Below are 17,526 nucleotides of genomic sequence, written 5' to 3'. Positions count from 1 at the left end.
AACGAAAGGGTGGCAATTGTGTAAAGGGCTTGGGTCACAACGATAACACGTCGCAGGCTGAAAACTGTGACTCCTGTGTTTTGGTTCTGGAGTTGAAGGCGAAGCGCCGTGACATGTCAGGTTTTCCAGGCATTCAGTGATTCAGTGCACCTCCTCCGTGCTCAACCAAAAGTATTCAACTTCATTTATAACAGAAATAAAAACCCTTTTTCGGCTCCGCTCTTGCCTGACTTTTTGCTTTTTGTAATTTATACGCGCTTAAAGGCGTCATGTTGGCAACACCTACACAAATTCCTTCCGCCCCACTTTTCTCAGCTTTTTTTGCATAACGTCAACGTCTGACAAATGTGCCATAAGCAGGGGTTTTTTTTTAGGGAAACGGGCATCCAGGGGGTCGCAAACTTTTGCGTGTGGTTTTTGGTTTGGCTGGGTTTGCTGCTGGGCGGCAGCGGTTAAAAAAGTTGTGGCCAAATAAATGGGCAAATGGCAGAAAATGACAAATGACCGTCAATCATGACAGGCCAGACGAACCAAAAAGGGGGCTTGTGGCGTCGGGTGATAACGCTAAGCTCTGTCTGGATGGCCAAAACACACCTGCTGGTCAATGACAGTCGAAAGCTCATCATTGGCTTGGCTCGGCCAATTCCAGCTCTTTAATTTTTTTGTGTCTTTTGTTTCGGGCGCCATCTAAATGAGTGTTTCGAGTTAGATAACTTGACCGAGTCGAATTTGGCTGGACATAATATATGGGCGCAATTAGTTGGCTGAATGATATAAGTTGAGCGAACTTCATGCATAAAGAACTCAATATTCCAGGGGATTTGGTAATTGTGTTCTTTGTTGGCAAATGATGGCATGTTTTCGCATTTTCACCATGCCATTGGCAAGCTTTTAAAGCCGGCAAAATAAAAAAGGACCCTCTATGAAAGGGCAGCAAACAAAATGAAAGCGCGGCAAATCACTTTTTAAATTTAATTTGACACTTTCTTTTCTCTCTGAGCTGCGAGCATCAAAGACGAGCGAACGCCGGGACTACAAAGTGTAAACTTTTCGCAAAAGAAATTTCATTTTCGTTGCCCAAGGGCTTCGAGAGCCTGGGAGTCGTCGTTTTGCTGGGTTGGGACTGGGTGGGCTTGGGGCATTTAAATTCTGTCGCCTCCATTTTGGACGAAAGTTAAATGTTTTGTAGTTTTCATTTAAGTGCAAAGTTTTTCTGCGCTGCATAAACTTTGCGTTATTTCACACGCAGGTATTATATTGCCAAAGCAGCCGAGCACAAAAGCAAAATGCAATAAACGGCGCAGAGGAAGGCAAAATGTTTGCAATCTCATATTAAATGGCATCAACAACTTTGTCTCCGCATTTGGCAGAGCGCACCGAAACTTTCCGCTGCTTATTATATTCAATAAAATATTTTACAGTGGCACTTTGGGGGATAACCAGTCGTCCGCCCGCCATCACGAAAAACTTTCCGAGCTCCAGAAAAATTTGATAAGATTTTCTGTCCTTGGCGGTGAATTGTCTATTCCGCCTGCAGCCGCATCTTTTTCCATATCTCTAGCTTTTAGCGGAGATTGCTTAAATTGCAAAACTAAAATTGTAAATTTTTAGACGGCGAACGAACGGCTTTGTTTACTCAGTGAAGTTCCTCCCGGTTTTAGTGCCCCATTACGCATACGCAGCGTTGGCCGAGCAAAGCGCGCCAATTTATGAATGACTCGTCGTGCTTGCGTACACTGCATGTAAAGTGGGTCTGAGTATCTGCCACTTGCAGCCACTTGCCGCCAAAATCAATTTTTCATTTTCACGGCACAAACTGCAATCTCCAGGACGATCAATAGACGGTTCCTCCATGTCCTTCAGGTGCGTGTGAGTGTAAAGTCAACGTTTTTACGTTTGACTTGATTTGAATGCCAGTGCATCGTTTCCCGCTCTGTGTCCTCCATTTCACCGGCTGTTCCATTCATTGATTCATTTATTTCGGTAGGCACTTGTGCACTCCGTGTGTGTGTTTGTGTGTGTTTGTATGTGTGCGCTTTCAATGACACTTTTTTTGCCTTGTCGCCGATCGAACGAACAGCGCGGCGTTTGATTGAGTGCCTTTTGCATTGGCAGGCAACAAACTTAATCAATTTCAGCGCCTGTGTCCAAACAAAAGGCGTGTCCAAAGGCTGGAAAATTGCTCGCTTCTCGTTCTTTGGGCTTTCCGTTCTATTGCATAGTTTTCCATGCCGGACTATTGGACTGAATCACCATCGCCTTTCGGCGGCGGCACAGTCTGTCTGCCAACGTATCTGTGTGTTTGCCCAACGCAAACGCCATAAAATAATTTTGTTTCAACACAAGCGCACACGCATACTACGGAGATAGAGGGATATTTGCCCAGTGCAAATACGAAACACAAATGTATATATTTAATTTGAGCAAATAACTATTTTTGGCAGCAGACAGACAGAGGGATGGAACACCGTACTCCTTTTTAGTTGTTTGCCCACCCCGTCAGTTGCCGCCGCCGCATGCAAAATATTTGAAATAATTAGTGTAAAATATTTGCATAGAAATTATTTGTTGACTTGCGGCGGCGGCGCTGGGGATGCCCAAAAATTCTTGGCCGCCTTAATTGAGACCCGCTGAGGTGGGTGAATGAAAAGTCAGGCAGAGTTTGTGATTCGTGATGCCGCCATTACGAGTTGGCAGTGCGGTGGGCATATATTGGCATTATATTTCAGATGAAATCACTCCTGAAATAAAATAGCTATATCAAACAGAAACAGAACGAGTTGATGGGTTGGAAAACAAATATGTGGTAATATAGAATATATGTTCGTTGGCGGTAATTACTAAAATGGTGAATCAACAACTATTTTTTAACAATGTTATTAGATTGCAGTCGTTTATTTATAATTTAAAATAAATTTTCTATATTATTTGAGCCAACTATGTTTGGTAAGCCTGAAAGAGAATTATTTAATATTGGGATAACATCAAGTTTCTGGAAATTAAATTTCAGGCACTTGAACTAATGTCACAACCTCGAGTGTAGGCAGCATGACTGTGACAGTCAGACCTTTTAATTAAAAACTATTTTGCTTTGCATTTTTTAAGGCCTGCGGCGGAGGGAGGAGGTAAGGGGGGCTGTGGCTAAGGGGCGTGTTCACCCACGCCCACAGCTTGAGCTGGGAAATTTTAGCATTTTAATTTTAATTTAATGTGGGCGTGGCATGGCGTGCAACAGTTTCTGCTCCTGCCTCGTCGTGTGTACACCCTTCCTTTATTTCCTTTTTTTTGTTCGTTCATTTCTTCCTCGCTGCCTGACTGCATTAAGTCAAACGTAATCCGCACATGGCCAGCCACAAGCGGGCAAAGGAGCACGGAGCGCGGAGCACGGAGACAGGACACAGGACTCGGAGCTGTGGACAAAGCAAGGATATCTCACCCTGGGCAGTGGGACTCTTCTTACTTTTTGACTTTGCCGGTTTGGTTCTGGTTCTGGCGCTGGTGCTGTTGGTTTTCTGGTTGCGGCTCCCATCTAAACCTCCCAACTGAAGGTCGGTTTGCTACGGTTCGGGTCGGGTTGGGTCGGTTCAGTTTGGTTTGGTTTTGGCTTTCGGTTTGCTTTGACTGGTTGCCCAGCTGCTGCTGGTTGTGCTGCTCAACTGGGCTTTGCCGACCGACGTTTCATTAAGTTATACAATTTAACGCCCTTTCAGCAGTCGCAGCAGTTTTATTTACATTTGCTTTGGGTCAAATTACACAAATTCTACGGGTGTTGTGGCGACAGCAAGCCATCGACCATCGAACGACGTCGTCTGCGTCTCATTCTCAGTCTGTCTAGGTCTTCAAATAAATTTCGTAAAAACTGTTTGCCCAACGTCTCTTGGTAATTTAAAACTTTGCTCCTTTGTTTTACCGACGAGGCAAATATTATTGAACTCGGGGAATCTCCAATGCCACCGCCCTTGTCTCTCTAAGCTTGGATTTCCTTCCGCCCTGACCCAATTAGAGTGCTACCTGGCTTCGGCTTTGTCCAGGTCGTAGGCCAAAACTTTTGCCAAGCCAAAGCAGAAGATACTGAACCAAACCTTTGGCCAATTTTCCATGCTGCCATTATCAAATTGAATTTCGCATGCAAATTGTTTTCGGTCTTCTAGAAAGCTTTCAAGTTTTATGACACGGAAATTGGCTCTTGCAAGTTTCTGCTCTCTGCCCAGGATGCTATGGATGCTGTGCCTTCTCCCGTGTCCTGGCCTATTCCCAATGATGCCGCCCACTGAAAAAGTGAGCGTACTGTGACTCACGTGCTTTTCCGCTTTCCCTCCCACATTTTGCCTCATTTTCCCCCCACTTCCAGCACGTTTTTGCACTTTTTAACCTTTGCCTCGCTAGCTGCTGGCATGCCGCACTAATTTCAAGCGCCCAATGCTAATTATGATGTCTTTTACGTGCCAACAAACGCTCAAGTGACTTACCCCAGTCAGTCAGAGGGACTGGAGTCGCAGGCTGCACTTAAATATTTATTTTACTGAAAACTCAACCTAAAAACCGTAGACGACGACTGCGACTGCGACTACGACGACTGCCAAACCCCATTCAAAATTCAAGTGGGCGTGTTCTGATGACATGCTGCCTGCTTACCTTCGGCACGTAATACGCTGGGGATTCGCCAGTATTAGCCGGGCCGACTGGAACGGCTGGCTGGCAGGACTCACAGGCACAGGACTCGCAGGACTCGCGCGAAAGGGCAGAGACTCCGTGGCAGAACTCCGTGGCGACAGAGACAGAGGGAAAAAACAATATTAATAACAGAGAGCCAGCCCACAGAGCCCAATCTAGAGGGCCATAATAATACATCAGCTGTGCCAATGCCCCCGCAAGCGGTTGTACCGAAGAGCGGCGAGGACATCAGGACATCGAGGACATCATCCCAACCAGGCAGCTAATAGTCCTCCATTCCCGCCTCCCGGAATCGCTGACGAGCGGATCCAACCATCCAGCGAACGAACGAAAGAAGCCAACGAGCAACGCTTCATTGAAAAGTTTCAGCGTAATGGCTTTTGTTTGGCGTCGAGTCGCTGGGGGAGAATGGAGAATTGGGATGGAGAATGGGGACGGGGATGGGGGCGGGTCTTTCTTCCATAGCATTAAGTAATTGATTACATCTCGAGGGACTTTTAAGCAAGCCGAACCAACACGAAATGGCACGACACTATAAACCTCATAAATTTCTATAAAACTTGACTGCTCGGCACAATACTGTGTAAATATTTTCTCTCTTTTTTTCGCTAAACAAAGGGGTAGAGAAACAGATTGGGGCAGGGGATGCGCAACCAATTTGACTAGCCGTCGACCTTTACCGTGTTTTACCATAAACAATAACCATAATTTAGGTTCCTATCCCCTTAGAATTTGGCGTTAATGTGGTTAGCAAAAGGCGAGAAGGGTGGAAAGTTCGGTTAATGGTCTATCTCCAAAAAGGAAACTATAGTAAAGAGATATGTAATTTCATCACTTGAATTACGATAGAATGACCAGTAGAAGCAAATTAGTTCGTGATATGATAATATCATATATATAATTTGATTTTTTCCAAGAATAAAACTATTTGCTTACGTCTAAATATTGTTTCTAGTTATACATTTAAATATATCAAAAAATGCGTCTTAGGTGAACATTGTGGCCTTTGTTATCCACTCATCCAGCTGTGTTTTTACCTAGATATTTCAATGAGTTCCTCCACCGACCTAGTATCTTGTCTATCACTCTTTTCTTGCGCTGCTCACGTTTCGTTGTGGATTTTAAATTAAAAATACAGCGAGTTTTGTGCGGGTTGTGCGGGTTCTGCCAAACGAAACAAATAAAAACAACGGAAAGAAGACAAACAACCCCGCCCATCTGGGGCGGTTAGCCATTTTTATGGCGCCTAATTGCACATCGCTCCCTGAGAGAGAAAAAATGGCGGGGCAGGATGGGCGGCTTGGGTGGTCGGTCCGCGAGTGTAAGGACTCGTGGGCGGTGGGAAAGGACTCGACCGGGCCTCGGCTGTTATAATCATAAAATTGCTTTTGTGGCATACAAACCGGTTATATTGCTCCCGTGTGATGGTCCTCCTCCTATTGTCCCTCAGCTCCAGTGCTCCCGAGTCCGCTTCTTCATTTTCTATACAAATGAAAAATGTTGCGGTTTATTTTCATTTGGAGTTTTTGCCGAGTCCGCGCGGTCTAAACATAATTTGTTGCATTAATGTTGGCCACATGCACAGGAAAATGTGACCCCACCACCATCGCCCCCAACTCCTCACGCAAGCACACACACACAAACGCACATAGTTTTTGTTTAATTTCAATGTAAATTGCTTGAGAGGGATGTAAAGTGGGTGGGGGGCGGCGATGTGTGTGCCCTGCTAATTGCTTGGAGCCCTTGAGCTAGAAATTTTGCGCATAATTAGTGGCAAATGTGCATATGGAAAATGTGTTTGGAAATTGCCCCGAAACCTGAACGGGTCCTGTGTATATATATTTTAGATTTATAGCGTGACATGGGTTCAACTGGAGGGCAGCAGACTACTCTCTAGAAAGGACGGTAACAATTCCACTTTAATCAATGTTAAACTGCCGCCAAGGAGCCATTTTAGTACCTCCAACCCTCGGGCGCGTTGGAAAAGTTTTCATTATCATTTTTTAAAAGCAAACGCAAAGCCGCTGCTGTCAAATTTGCCTGTCACTCCATAAACCTACATTTTAGGACTTGAAATGCTAAATGCCCCATAAAATATACAGGCCAAGGCATGCTAACCGCCCGCCAAGGTGAATGGACAAACATAAAAATGAGAAATAATAATGCCATTGACAAATACAAAGCCATAAATTATAAATGCGAAATGCTTACTTATACACGAAATCTACTTTTCCTGCCACAGCAGTAAAAATAAAAAAAAGAAACCTGACAACGAGGGTGGGAAAGCCAAGAAAAATGGAAAACTGAAAACGCAACAGAAATACAAACCGCAACTTGTTATAAAATTAGTAAAATTTTCTCAGCAAACATTTACATTAACTACGAGGCCCACACTCACACACACACACACAGACACTGAATTCCCTTGGAGGGCCTCCACCTACTTTTCGTCCTGTTTCCCCTCTCCCCTGCCCCAACCTAGCAAGGACTTCAAAAGACCCATAGAAGCGTAACAAGGAATAAGGAGAAGAAACCAAAGCAGCAGCAGAAGCAGTTTCAAAAATAAATAAAAAGCATAACGAGACCTGAGCCTGGTCCCAAAAGTATTAAGAGAGCAAAGCAATTAAAATATGAAAATGTACAACTTTCATCTTTTTGAGCTCATTGCATAAATCATTTCGAATGCCTGACAGGGCATTGTGGTGGGTGGCTTGAGGTGGGTGGTGGTTTTCCCGCCCACCCTCTGACATTCAAATTTACTGTGTCGCTTTTGCTACTAATCAGCATAAGTCCTTGCCAAGCGCACAAATGCTGCCCAGCCAAAAACCGAACAAAATGTGATTTATTTCGAAATTGCCCCATCTTTCCTCTCGTCTCGCTTTACCTGTAGCTACTTTTGTGCCACGGGGGCAGTTGCAGGGTAGGACACAGCCACGCCCCCCCGCCCACTGGCTAACTGGCAATATAGGACATAATTATAATCATTGCGGCCAGGGTCTCAATTGTAATTATAAGTGGGAAACTAAGCCAACCAGGGGGTCCGCCGCCAACTTGCCATTGATGTCAGTTGTCCCCGCCATATTTGCGCAATGCCCCCGAGGCTGTGTGCTTAAAATTTTACATACAACAACGCGCACGGAGGTGAATCCCCTTGGAATCCCCTTTTGGAATCCGCCTGGATGGGTGTACTAAGTACATGGATGCGTGTGGCGGGTATGTCTCTTCATGTCGTCTTCAATTAAAAGTTTGTACAAATTGCCAGCAATTTGTGCGCGACTCGGTTAATTGCCCAGGCCAAGTGCTGGAAAGGTATCATTAGATTTGATGGGGGTTTCGGTGTTGGAAAGGTGTTCTTCCCAAAGTTCGGCAAACTTTTACCGAGCCCCACTTATATTTCAATTTTCATGTGCAGGCAGTGCAAATTAATTGTTAAAGAAATAAATATAATTTCAAGTCCGTTAAAATTCCGAAATTGCCCAAAATCCAGCTTAGACTAACTGACGAGTGCACTGCACATGCCGAATTTACATATTTCACCTGATTTTGTTGTAAATTCTCAACTTACATGGTGTAACAAACTAACGAACATGAAAATCAAAAATCAAATTTGATACCAAAATAATTGAAGTATAGGCAGCGTTTTGAACGATGCATATATGTATGTAGTATATTGTGTGTATTTTTTGTGTGTATTTTTTATTTTTATAAATAAATACTCTGTACACATACATATTTCGGGCGGGGGGAGAATTTGTCGAGGGTTTTGATCCAGCCAAACGAGATGTGCGTATATAAACACAAGTATAACCAATCAAAAATCCAATTAAAATTGAGGAAAATTCGATTTGCATGTAAAATATGGAGAAAAAAAAACGAGACGAGAAACGAAACGAAAAGCGTAGAGAGATCTCGCCCCACACAAAAGCCGAGGGTTGAGGAGGTGAAAACATAAAAAATATTTGGTATATGTGAAATTGAAAAGCCTGAAAAAAGGGCAGCTCGACACCAAGCGAACTTTGTTAGCAATGGATTGATGTGAATGGGGATCTGGTGCCAAATAAAAAGTGGGAAAAGCGGCAAAAAGCGGGCAAAAATGCAAATAATAATATAAAACAAATTGTGTTACCTATAAACGTGAGGCAGTTGCAAGTGTGGTATATTCACTCACGAATTGATTTTTCTGGAGGAGTTCAGTCCTTAAACTTTATGGTGAATACAATTTTATAACTTTTCTCTCTCTCTCTTTTCAGGTAAGTTCAAGTCCTTTCTAGCAGAAGTTCAGTTCTAGCCTTAAGCTCGCAGTAAGTTTGTGATCTACTAACAATATCATTTACCAGTTTTATATCCTATGCCAAGAATCTTTTCAACGGAGTTCCTAAAATCTTCACTCTGCAACCCAAGAATTTCATCTTCTCTATGTTAACTATATTTTTTTTCGTATTGTGTTTGAGATGCTTTTCAAATAGGGTTAGATCCAATGCGGCTTAGTTTGGCTCATTTGTGCATTTGACACTTTCCATTGAATTGGCCAAAAAAGCAATTAATTTAGCAAATTATTAAGCACATTACGTATAGAGGCCTCTGTCGATTTAATTAGTTTATTATTTGCGTTACTGTGTTTGTGCAGTGTGTGTGTGTGTGTATGTGGTAAAATTGCGAATTATTATTATTGTTTAGCTGTTGTTAATAACTTTGGCGACGGCGATTTCTAGCGCAACTACAATTTTAATTGCATATTTTTGTGCGCCCTTTTCACACAATGAGGGCTAGTGTATGTGTATGTTAGAGAGTGTGTGTGGTTCTGAGTGTTAATTAATTTTGTGCTTGAATCGCCGCCAGTTGCATTTGCAATTGACTGCAAAGTGACCCCCAGACCCCCTGAATTAAGGATAGCTGCGTCGCCGTTTAATTAGTTCTCAATTTCCAATTAAATATTGCTCTTGCACTAATGAAATTTCACTTTTTGTAGCCAATCCCCGCTCTTGCACGCTGAAACCCATGTAATTTGTACAAAATTAATTAGAAATGTCCCCTTTTACCCTACAATCCCTCCACTCATCTCGTATCGAAATGAAGGCGAGCACGCAAAATCAAATCAGAGACTGTCGCTGAAAGCGTGGCTAAGAAAAATAACTCAAGGTAAATAAATAATTGAATTCATTAGGCAAATGAAAAATCCAGACACGAAGACCGAAGGGATCTAAAGGATATAAATAGAAGGGCAAGACGGGGAGAAAGGCGCGAAGGAGTGAGTGGTCCGCATATTGACCCAAATCCGCAGGACAACAAGACAGTCGCCTGTCAGAGCTGTTAAAAACGTAAACACAAATAAAATACATTGTTTACCCACACATGACACCAGTGTCCAAAGGACATTACCTGCGTCACGCCCTTCTCGAGTTCAGCGTTCGCCTTTACGGCTGCTCATTAGTGACGAAAATCGAACAACCGAGCTAAAAACTAACAACGAAAACAAGTCGCACACACATGGAGTTTTCTATGAAAGGATCCTGGATTCAGGATCCAGGATGACGACGATGTCGAAAGAAGGAGGCGCTGACAAAAATACGAAAAAATAACAATGCCAGCGACAAGGAAGCAAACAATACGGCAAAAATAATACTGACAGGGACAGGTAGATAAATATATATATATATATATACTTATGTGTGTATATAGAAAAACAGGACGAATGGGGCATAACAACAACCATAATAATAATGAAGCACACACACACACAGCCGAGCACATACTCGTTTTCACATTGTGGCCACATTAAAGGTGTGTGTGTGTGGTTAGAAGCTTTTCCTCTTAGTCCTTCCATATCGTTGGGATTTTTCGTTGGTTTCAGGTTAACAAAAGCAGAGCCAGTGGGTTGATGGCCGGAAAAGGCGGCATTATTGATTCTAGAGCGTGTAATCATTGAGATGAAATGTCACAGCGGTCGCAGCTGCGGATGTGAAGACTCCGAATATGTATCTCATTAGGTTGCCCGTTGCCCGCTTGATGGATGTTATCCAATTATCTAGCATAAATACAGCAAATCCCCGACAAGCACTAAGAATATTTCGCACACACCCACAACCGAAATTGCAACGCAGCCGAAACAAAACACAACAGCAGAATGGAGCAGAGAACAGGGAGCTTGGGAGCTACTACACGCTTCATTATGCAGCAAATTAGGCCCCAGTTGGGGGGTGGTGGGGAGGCCAGCCAGAAATGCCTGGCAGCCAGGAGCCCGAGATGATGAAACGAAATTATGCATTATGCATGGAAAACATGCAGTGCCAGCAGGCCAGATCCTGCCAGACTCTGCCAGGACCAGGCCCCATTACACGTCAAGATGCGACGACGACAAACTTACCCACTTCTGTGTCCTTGCGCCCCGTTTCCCCAACTTTATTATTAAATCCGAAAACTTAAATGCCAGCCGAGAGAGAGAGAGAGATACAGAGAGAATGAGACGGAGCTCAGTTCTCCGGAGTGCACTCGTAGCACACAGTGAGTTATTAACACGCCTTGCCACATTTGCTGCCGAGCTAATGTGGCTTGGTTTAGTGGCTGCCCCCGGCCACTGCACCACCCACAAGCCACCCACAAAAGCCACCCAAACCTGTCTCCATTTCGGGGCCATGCTCCTGTGCCTGTCATTATGCTAAACTAAACGGCTGGCAGTGCTAGAATTTGCACCCGCAACCAGGTTGCCTCATGCTTCATGCCACCTGCCCCATCTGCCCACCTACCACCCTGCCACTTGCCACGCCCCCAGCCCCAGTTGCACGTGCTTTTGCCAGGTATAACGGTAACATTTCCGTTGCAGCTTCCGCTGCTGCGAGCGCTTTATAATTATTTCGCCTGGCGGGCCTCCAGTTGATGGCATATGCTGCCTGTTGCCTGGATTGTCAGGACATGTACGTGTTGCACGCTGCAAGTGTGTGAGTTATAAGCTTCATTAAGCATATGTACAGCACGTTGTAAGCTCTCTTCATACGTATAGGTGTATGTGTGCGTGCCGCAATTAAGCATATTTAGCATAAGGATTTGTCATTTACGCTAAGCTCATATCCAGTGGCAGATAGTTTCAAGCAAAAATACATAATTAAATTAAGTCTTTAAAGCAGAAGCACTTGAGATTACGGATATACCCATTCAGTCGGCTTAAAGCCACTCTCTCTATGGCTGACATTTCTATTAAAATCCAGCCGCCCATGGTAGCCTCAAATTGCTTTGACCTTTGAACACCAGATGCGACGACGAGTCCTGCCCCCTGGCTCATAACTCTCCGGCTTGGGGAGCGAAAAAATTCTTACACACGCACATTAAGTCACGTTTTCGCACCATTAACCCATAAAGAACGTAGCCATTCGGAGGAGGAGTCGAACGAGATGGCGACAGTGGAGGAGCAGCACAAGATTTACAAATATTGAACTTTTTTTCTGGTTTTTGTTGCTGCCGGCTCTCAAGTCGTAAAGCAGTCACAAGCATATTTTATAGATTTTAATATGCGCGCTACATAACAAAAACGCCCTGGTATTGCCTGACTTTTAAATTCGCGCCGCAAAGGAGGCCCTATTTTCGGGCAGGTTTTCCATTCACCCTTGTCAGACTTCCGCGTTCCGTTTAGTGACTTTTTACCCATCGAGTTGTGTGCCCTCTGACAGAGTGTCAACGTACTTGGGGTTTTTTCATCTTCGGATGGCTGGGAAGGGTGTGGGGTGTGTGCCTGGAAAAAAATGCCAGCTTGATAAGGGTTTATCAATGCGACACAGTAACTTAGTGATTTACTCGTGTGTGCGTTGAATTTCCCTTTTTTAATTTTGGAAATTGAAAAAGTGACTTTTGCTTTTCTGACTTTATATCCCGAGGTCTTAGGGGTACCTTATCCCTTTTAGCTTTAAATGTAATTGAAACCGGCTTAGACAGCGATCAAGTAAGGAAACAGCATTTAGATGCATAGTTGCACCAATGTGTATCCTTCGTTTATTTCCTCTTCATTTTTTTTTTGTGGAGAGCAGCAATTTGCTTTAATTGTCATTACCATTGATTGCATTCGCCTACACTCCAATCCAGTATCTTCCTGCTTCCAGCCAACATTTCAATCTGCCAACCCACAAAGTTGCCAAAAATTGTTGTGGTTCTTCCTGCCAGCTTTCCGCACACAGACACACCGAAAATATTGTGGGAAAAAGCGCTTTTCATCTTATGAAATCATTTTTGGCTTTCAAGGATTTCTGGGCTGTCTCTGTGAAAGAGTCAGCAGAGGAAAGATACACCTTGGCAGTGCTATTTAAAATAAATAATACACACACTCTCGCACAGTCACTCGCTCGCTCTCACATCGAAAAAGCAAATAAATTGGTTTCGTAACCGCAAAAGCCAAACGAAGAGGGGCAGTCACTTTCTCACATCGATTCAATTCAATCAGACATCAAGCATATACAATTTTCACTCGCAACACAAGAATTATACAATCAATGGCTTGCCAGCGAGCAGACTTTCAATGCCTCCACCACCGCCCTCCCCTCCAGCACAGACCCAAACTCCATGGATTACCTTAACCCAAGCCCATCCTTTAGTAGCCTGAATCCTGGTATCTGGCTGGAAAGGAAATAAAATGCGGCAGGCACGTTGCAACACTATTACTTATTTCACAGACAGGCAGGCGCAGACGACAAGGACGACGTCTGACTGAAATGAACTACGTTTGTTTGTGATTGTGCGGCTGGCTGTGCGCAGGTGGAAGCCAGGTGTCCTGTGCCGGGCAGGGCAAAGGGGAGTTGGCAGTCTAAAAATGCAATAATCTTTCAGCGCCGTCGTCGTCAGCGTTTAAACGTGACTTTTAAGCATGATGTTGTAATATTTTAACTTGACTAAGAAAAGGCAAAAGGGGGAGTGAGCGGGGGATTGGCTCCTCCATTGTGTGCGGCTGCGAAATTGTTACAAATGCCCCCAGCGTGCATTTTATGGCCAGTGCGATAAATAAAATGTTGCAACAAACAGGGCACACACACATGCACAGGGGCCAGAAATATATGTGCAAATAATATGGGAGAGCGTTGGCAGGCCAAGGTACGAATAGTCCTTCCTGCTGCTCCTAGCTGCCAGGCAGGCAGTCAGACAAACAATAACATAAATTTCGTTAGCTATTTTATTTTTTACCCCTCCTTGGTATTTGTGTGTGTTTGCCTGGGCCAAGTAATTGTGCAATATGTTTTAGAGGCTGGCAGGAGGGAAAGAGAGCCTTGACCAGGATGCGGAGTTGCTTACTGGTCGCTAAGTAGTTGAAAGTCAGTGGAGATCTGGTGCCGCAAGGACTCGCCCGGCTTTAAAGGAATGCCCGAGCTGGTTAAATGTGCGTTAAATTGCTAAGCGTTTTGCCAACTTTGTCGGCCATTACAATTACCGTTGGCCGTTTCTCTTGGCCAAGCTCTTCATCATCCACTGCTGTTTTGTTTTCCCCTGTCTATGCGTAATTGTAATTGCAAGAGCTCGGCTCTTCGCCGAGCCCCCAAGGCTCTTCGCAACCCTATCTATCTGTCTTGGTCGAAAGCTTAGACAAGTTTGCTGCTAAGCCAACATAAGTCCCGAAAGCATTTCATATACCAAAACGGAAAAGGCAACAAACTGCGGAACTTGTGTTAGTGTATTTGTCCGAGTGATTGTGTAGCTTAGGGTGGACCTTCGCAGCGGAAGAAGTTCGTCACCATTTACAATTGTTTTCAAGTTCTATTAGTTGCTCTAAAGGATAATGGGTTGCGTTTACAATTAGGTTATTATTAATATCATTCAAACACTTACAGGGCGTATGAGTAATATTATTATAACAAACACTAAATCGAACAAGGTCCACCCCGCTGTATCTGTGTGTGTGTGGCTCAGTCCGTTTCTGTTGTTTTCATTGTGGTGTTTGTCTTAGTTAAATTCCGAAAGGCGTAACGGGTAACGAGCGGGGCTCGGGTGCATTGAGTGCGGCTTAAGTGTTCATCGACTCAACCGCAGCAGAAACTCTGCTTCGAACGGAGGTCCTTTTGCGCTCCTTCTCGCATCCGTGCCAGTCCCCCCCCCATTCAACCACTTCCCCGCTGCCCCGCTGAGCTGTCAATAGTCTGAGTCTGCTGCAAGTTCAATTAATTGCGCGCAACGAACAAACAAACAAACAGCAACAACTACAAGGAAAAGCAACCACAAAAATTAAATTAAAGTAGAGCGCACACCCCCTCTATCATTCCGCCTCCCTCGAGCAATCTACCCCTCTCTTTCCAATCCACCCTTTCGTGTAAATGAGTGATGTGCATGAAGAGCGCTAAAACACTTTTGTTTGCCTGTGTGAGTGGGGCTGTGTGTGTGTGTGTATGTATGCTTGGAGCTAGATGAAGACGTATGGTTATTGTGATGACTCTTGGAAAATTGATAAATATTGCAAAACGCACTACCACACACACAGGCATGCCGAAGGAGGGCGGAAAATATAATTTAATTAAAATGTTTTATGTAAGACATGTTTATTGAACCATTTTCTCTTAAAACTTCCCAAAGCAATTTGATTGACGATCTTGACTCAGTTGTCCTATTTCCCCCACGTTCGCCCTGCCTCTCCAGTTGTTGATTTTATTTGTTTATTTGTGGCATCAGCTGCTGTCAAGGTGTTGAAGAGTGTTCTACGCCTGAAGTTTTGCATTGATTTGCTACTCGGAGCTTGTTGTTGTTTCAGGAGTTAACTCAGGCAATATATATTCAATTATGGCTGCTTGAGGTGAAACGAGAAGATGATGGAGAGGTTTGTTTTCTCCTATGCGAGGCATCTAGTTATATTGTGCACATTGCTTTTAGCATAGTCTTATTTACAAAAATCCCATGCCAATCAGACCTTTATCGAGTGTTGTGGTAATCCTTTGGCTATAGGCCTTTATATTTTGCTAACATCTAGACTAGTTACTTATAAAAATATTACATATCGATATGTAACCACCAATATTTCCGTATCTATACGCATATGCCGTGTGTTGTTGTCGTCTATTTTATAATATTTTCTAGAAGCGAATAATATTTCTATCAAAAAAGTATTTATTAAAAATTCAAACATATCAAACTTTGATGCTCTTAAATATCAGACCATATGTATCCGTAAATATCTGTACTTTAAAATTGTTTTAGCTGATTTATCATTTTTATTCTAACCCTCAAACTCGCCACCCCGTGCATATTTATCTTAATTAAATTGTCTATTTATTTTTCCCCGATAAAATTTTATACCTCTGTGTTGTTGTTTTTCGATGTTGTGCGTACAGTTTACCACTGAAAATAATGGACACAATTCAGAAAAGACTTAAACGATTATGCTAAATGTTGTGATATATCTACTTTTATTTACGTACCTCTTCAGGAGACTTGGCGCAAAAATTAAAATAGCAATTTTGTATTGTTGTGCCACGTAAACATTTGTTGTGCATTGTTTTCGAGTTGCTCTTTTTGCGTAGTAGACTTACAAAAAACATTACAAGAAAAAAAATTCCAATTAATTAACAATGTGCAACAACATTTACAAAGTAAATATTTTACCACAAAATAAAAACAGCAAACGTTCAATCAGAAAACCCAAACAACAACAGAGATTATAAAACTTTATTTATTCTTACTTTTCTCTTTCTTTTTTCTGCTCTTCTCTTTTTTTGCAAAAACTTTGAAAAAAACCAAAATCCGAATACCCAAAAATCTCTACACGAATTTAGCTATCGACCTGAGAAGCATCGAAACGAAGGCGTTCAACTAAAGACGACGTTCACAATGGAAAACACTTGGAAAATCCATCCGAGCCCAATTACCAAATAACTCGACGATTGCGTAAATGCAAGAGGAGAGCCCACAGCAATCGTCCATAAAAAGTAGTTCTAAAATCAATGCTTTAAGGCATCAAAGTTTGTTAATGTAAACAGTTTCATTAGGCCGTGATAAGTAATCGTAATAAGCCGTGCCTCAATTAGACAGAGCTTTAAGCCCTCTAGTTCAAACCGAAACCAAGTGCTGAACTATAATCCACCACGACTACAGGGATATCTACTGAAATTAAAATAAATGTAGGAAAATTAAAGTAATTAAAAATACTCTGCAATACCGGCAATAAATGAAAGCACGGTACATGAGTTACTAAACCACAAAGTAAGCATTAAATATTTACATAAAGCCTACCCTTAGATATAATTTCCATAAGAATAAATTCGAGTAAGAAAAACATATACGAGTTTAGTCAAATTTACGGCCGTGTCCCTTGGCCATTTCAAAAATCTCCAACGAAGTTATAAAAGCAGACAGACCATATAATTATACCAGCGTATGTCTAGCGACTATAAACTTTAAGTTCCGCTTTATCGTGAGTTGCCCCTATTATACACACATATCTTGTCTATATATATGTATACGAAATAAAAATCAAATCTGTACAGACATAAACGACAGCCACAAAGAGGACATTTTCCATTTTCCCAAGCCGGGCTCCTTTTTTCGCTGCTCTCCTTTTGCTTCTTTAAGTATTTTCACGTGAACGGCGGACACTTTTATGCGTTTGAAATGAAAATGCCATGTGCCATTAACATTATCCCTGACGCGTCACTACTTAAAATAAAAATTTCTATATTTTTTACACATTTATTTATATAAAAGGAGCGAAGACGAGAGCACCTTTTGGTCGTCGCTCGCCTTTTATAGCCAATTTCTGGTTACCCACAGTGTGCAGCCAATTTCATGTCAAGCTGCAGCCGCAGCAAAACCAGCGCAAAATGATAATCCCGGGGTCATAAAAAATTTTTACTTTATATTGACTTTTAGTGCGATAGTCAAGCCAGCGGAAAAAAGCGG

At 42.9% G+C, this 17,526-nt stretch overlaps 1 protein-coding gene across 30 annotated transcripts in view; it reads left to right on the top strand.

Moving 5' to 3' along the window:
* Window positions 1-17,526, top strand: part of LOC117139762 (CUGBP Elav-like family member 4) — a 243,562-nt gene that overhangs the window by 161,726 nt on the left and 64,310 nt on the right. Inside the window, exon 3 of one of the 30 annotated variants that reach the window (XM_033302360.1) lies at window positions 16,404-16,942. The exons of the other annotated variants lie outside the window; for them this stretch is intronic. Coding sequence (XP_033158251.1) covers window positions 16,404-16,444 — 41 coding nt within the window. The 3' untranslated portion in view covers window positions 16,445-16,942. Of the gene's footprint in view, window positions 1-16,403; window positions 16,943-17,526 lie in introns of those variants that run through there. 30 annotated transcript variants of the gene reach the window in all.

The sequence above is a fragment of the Drosophila mauritiana genome, chromosome 3L (assembly GCF_004382145.1).
Source record: "Drosophila mauritiana strain mau12 chromosome 3L, ASM438214v1, whole genome shotgun sequence".
NCBI classification, from domain to species: domain Eukaryota; kingdom Metazoa; phylum Arthropoda; class Insecta; order Diptera; family Drosophilidae; genus Drosophila; species Drosophila mauritiana.
This window is presented reverse-complemented; position numbering and strand designations above follow the sequence as displayed.